This window comes from Limulus polyphemus, unplaced genomic scaffold, assembly GCF_000517525.1.
Source record: "Limulus polyphemus unplaced genomic scaffold, Limulus_polyphemus-2.1.2 Scaffold7450, whole genome shotgun sequence".
NCBI lineage: Eukaryota > Metazoa > Arthropoda > Merostomata > Xiphosura > Limulidae > Limulus > Limulus polyphemus.
In genome coordinates this window covers 1-4,867 of record NW_013673060.1, presented here as the reverse complement: position 1 = coordinate 4,867, position 4,867 = coordinate 1, and the positions used below count along the sequence as shown (strand labels likewise).

Below are 4,867 nucleotides of genomic sequence, written 5' to 3'. Positions count from 1 at the left end.
CACTGCCAACTCTTGGGCTACTCTTTTACCAACAAATAGTGGGATTGACCATCACATTATAATGCCCCTATGGCTAAAATGATGAGCTTGTTTGGTGTGACGGGAATTTGAATCTGCAACCCTCAGAATGCGTGTTGAGTGCCCTAACTACTTGGCCATGCTGGGCCATGTTTATTTTGAAGTAACCAGTTATAATTTACGAACAGGTGCGGACCAGCCTAACCAGACACTAGTAAAAATCCTGGTGGGCCTCTTTGGAAAAGTATGTAGTTCTGTTATTTTTTAAGATAAACTTGTGGGCCCTTTCTAGCATTTCTCCCGGTAAAATTTTAGAGTTCCATCTGCTCGTGTTTACGGGTTCAAATTACAAAAATTCAAATAGTAAAGTAATACATACAATTATTAGCATGATAACTATGGTTAATTGTTATTTTGTATTGGATATTTATAAGTTTTTATACACACATAGTTCATATTGGAAAGCAGTAGCATTATGTAATATCTGTCAGTCTAGAATCCATACTTGTGCTGAAGGGTATGTTTTGGGTTGTAGTACCAAAGAATTGATGAAATAAAGCAAAATCATGTAAAAACATATTATTTTACTTACATAGTTTACAAATTACTGCAGCTCATCAATTTAGTTAACTTCACCATTTGAATATTTTAGACAAACATGTACATCACTAATAATTTTGTTAAAATATGTTGAATCTTTATAAAACAAATGTAAAATTACCTTGAAGTGCATTCCTGTATGTGGTGAGGGGACCTCTTAGGGAAGGTTCTGTCTTTACAGTTTATCTGGGATTCAAACATCTGCTCTCTTCTTTGCTGTGCATGGCAACACTTGAAGGGTAGGGAACTATTTTGGTGGTTGAGTGGTGTCAGAAGCATGGGAACACACCACCTTGGCCTTGACTTCCTACAAGTGAGTGCCCCCCTCGGGGTTGGTTGGCTGGTTCTATGGGAACAGGGTCAACTGAGAGCCAGTATTGGATATCTTCAATGGGTGCAGTGGACATTATGCCTTTTGAGGTTACTCCCATTGCTACTTTGAAACCCTCAAAAGGAGTAATAAATGAGAGAGATTTACTTAACATCCCTGAGTTGAAATATTAGACGAATCTCCACTCAAAGTTATGGTATAATGTGGGCTACCAGCATTCTTAATTTGAAGTTTACATCACCACATCCACCTGCCACTGTTATTTTATTCAGTATGGGTTCAGTTGACACTGATAGGTATTGTGGCCTTGCCATCACAACAAGCATACATCAAAGTACCATGACTAGATGCTTTTGTGTCCAAACTGCTGACAATGGAAACACCTGAAAGAGTTAGAAATATATGGCATCCACCTGCCACTGTTTTCTGAACCGTAACGTATGGCCACATATTTCTAACTCTTTCAGGTGTTTCCATTGTCAGCAGTTTGGACACAAAAGCATCTAGTCATGGTACTTTGATGTATGCTTGTTGTGATGGCAAGGCCACAATACCTATCAGTGTCAACTGAACCCATACTGAATAAACTGGAAGAGAAAAAGGTACACCTATTACAGATCATGCACAACATTGTCCCCTCTTCTAACTCAGACATATACTGCTACACTTCATTTCATTGCCACTTTGGGGGGTTTGAACAGATCTCTCCATTCCTCCAACAGAGTCTTTCTCTCGTTATGTCAAGATTCTTCTGCCCTCCACGGACATCTGAGTCGACAAATCTACATCTACTCCAATATCTGTCCCTACCACAGTTTCCAGTTCTGAGGTGCAGGACCTTTATTTGGTCAAGCACTCCCTCACTGGATTCTCATTCATCTCAAAGTAACCTGCTCCATCGACCTCTTTTTAGTAAAAAAAAATGCTGGGGTCTTAAACAAAAAATGCTCTCCATCCAGTTCTCCTACTGCTTCTAAATAAAAATGGTCTTTTTGATACAGTGGAACTGTCGATGTTTCCATTCATCCTGTGTCTCTCCTTAGAGGAAACTTTCCAAAGACCTGCCATTGCTGTCAATTTATGGTGATTTTGCATGTACAGGAAAGACAGGTTGTACAATGGTTGAGTTAATGGGGGTGTGGCACTGCTGGTTGACCACTATGTCTGTGCCACAATCTATGTCACTGGTGGCTGTGGGCATTCTCCATGGGTTGTACCATCACTATATGTTCTCTTTACCTGTCACCAAGAGAAGATTATGGTCAAGCAGACCTTAATGATCCTATTCCACAGTTGTAATCTCCCTTCTTTATCTCAGGAGACTTTAATGGAAACAATCCCCTCTGGGATGGTGCCGATATTGATGAGATATTTTGTTCTGTGGAGCACATGCTCTTGGATCACAACCTTTCTCTTCAATACTAATTCATATACATATTTCTTGCTGTTATTGATCTGTACATTTGTTTCCTTTACATTCTTGTTTGTTTTTCATAGATGGACAGTTACCATTTTCCCATCATTCTAAGTTAGATTGGCTGTGGTCAATTCCACAGTGGAAGCTAGAGCAGGCTGACTGGCTTTCCTTCACTACTCTCTCGGGACTTGATCTTGCTGTCGTGAATCTTCCGACTATTAATGATTGCATGGAGGCAGTAACTAACTGTATTGTAGCTGTTCCAACGATCCCTAAAACCTTGACATGTTTGCCATGGTATACTCATCCATGTTGAACTCCTGACAGCAAACAAGCTTGGAAGGCTCAGAAATGGGCCTGAGATGTCTTTCAAAAGACGTCCCATCCTTCAGAATGGAATGGCCTTTCAGCAGGCTTGTTCTCATGCCTGGCAGGTCAGATGTCAAAGTCAAAAGGAATCTTGGATTAAGTTTTCTTCCAGCATCTCCCTGACCACCAGTTCCAAGGTCGTTTGGGACAAGATTCAAAAGATCAATGGGAAGTACGTTTCCATCCCAAGGGCGAGGAAGTTGTTGATTTACAAGGTGTTGCTGACACCATTTCAGCACTTCCACACATTCTCCTACCTTCTTGGCCACCAAGTGATAGACCAAAAGATCACCACTATAACAGACCATTTAAACAAGTGGAACTTATAATTTCTCTACAGTGATTTGGCAGTACATCGGTTGGACCTGGTGATATTCATGATGAGATGCTACACCATCTTTCTCTTCTGATAATTTTTTACTGGATTTGGCAGGAGAAGGTTTTTTTCAGATGTATGGTGAAAGCTATTGTCACCCTTTTTCCTAAGTCTAGGAAAGATTCTTTCTAATTATCATCTTATTGCTTTGAGTAGCTGTCTCTGTAGGGTTTTGGAGAGGATGGTTGATGCTCATCTTCCTTGAATTAAACAACTTTCTCTCATACATCCAGTGTGCTTCCATAGGCTGCGGATCACTTATTTTGTCAAGAGGAAGTATCTTGTTTTACCTTGAGAAGGCTTATGATATTATATAGTGGTTTATAATTGTACAAGACCTTCATTCCTATGGGTTACATGGCCATTTACCTATTTTTATTTGTAACTTTTTAAATGACAGGTCATTCCAAAGTTTGTTTGGATTTCACATTGTTCCGATCCTTCACACAGAAATTTAGAGTCACACAGAGTTATGTCTTGAGTTTCACACTTTTCAGTATTAAGACCAATGCTATCCCTGAACAATTTCCTTTTTGCTGTTGCAAAACAAACTCTGTGTTGATGACTTTCAGATTTCCTGTTGCTGTTAAAATATGAGGTTTTTTGAAGGCCATAGATAGGCCTAAATAAAATGTTTTTAATTGTGTACCAGTTTTAACGTTGAATATTATTTATAATTTTAACTTCATACGCAAGTGCCAAAATACTATAATTAATTCATTGGTGTTGCACCAGTGGAAATTTGACAATTTCTTTAAAAGACTAAGTTCACTACTTTTGTATTTTAATTAGGACATAGGAACAAAATTATCTGAATTTTAATTTCAGGGTTCATCTACTGGAGAAGCCTGTGATCTCTGCCAGAAGCGATTATATCCAGTGGAGAAGATGGAGGTAGGAGGATTAATATTTCATCAGAACTGCTTTCGTTGCACTCATTGTAACTGTGTGTTGAGGTACGTAAATTTTGTGCTGAAGTTTTCTAAGTAACTCTTAGAGCTAAATTAATAATATTAATTATTACTTTTGTTAGAAGCTTTGAATATACCTGCAATGCTAATTTAAGTTATTTTGAAGTTTACTCCAAAACACCCACCATTATGAATGTTTTTAAAGTGAAGAATATCATAAAAGAACTTCTGTTAGACTGCTACGGTACCAACTACCAGTTATCATATCAACTGGAAGTATTAAATCTTATGTTTAGTCTTTCTTAAAAAACAATATTGACTTTGATAATGTAAGCAATGCAGGCTTTTATGACTGTCATGTTTTCTCTTACTCTTATTTTTAAAAGTAAATACTGCTCTCCAAAACTAAAAATGCTGAATTTGGAAACTGAAATTAGGGAGACTTGTTTTTTTTTTCTATTACCTCCAGTAACCTTGAGCTAGCACCTAATATTATCTAAGTCAAAATGATAGTTATGTTGGCTAAGCTACTACTTCATTAATTCATGAGCTGTGTGAGTGATTGCCATTTCCAATAATAATATGTAAAAAGTCAAATGATTACGGTAGGGCTTGAAAAATCTACAGTTACTGTGTACATTAACATGTCTCTTAGACTGCAACAACTAACAGAACAAAGATAAAACCTTCACAATACATGGACTCAGTTTAACAATTCACCAATGAAAAAACGACTTAATGAATAAGGAATGACTTAGTGAATAAGAAATATCTCAATGAATAGGGAGAGACTTAGTGAATAAGGAATATCTCATTGAATAAGGAGTGACTTAGTGAATAAGGAA

The 4,867-nt window shown here is 37.6% G+C and overlaps 1 protein-coding gene across 1 annotated transcript in view; it reads left to right on the top strand.

The window, feature by feature from the left end:
* LOC106474622 (LIM domain and actin-binding protein 1-like) overlaps window positions 1-4,067 on the top strand; it is a gene marked incomplete at its 3' end in the record, with an annotated part of 18,368 nt that extends 14,301 nt beyond the window's left edge. The window contains exon 6 of the mRNA XM_022402934.1: window positions 3,940-4,067. Within this exon, the coding sequence (XP_022258642.1) occupies window positions 3,940-4,067 (128 nt within the window). The remainder of the gene's footprint in view (window positions 1-3,939) is intronic.
* Window positions 4,068-4,867: the final 800 nt, after the last annotated feature.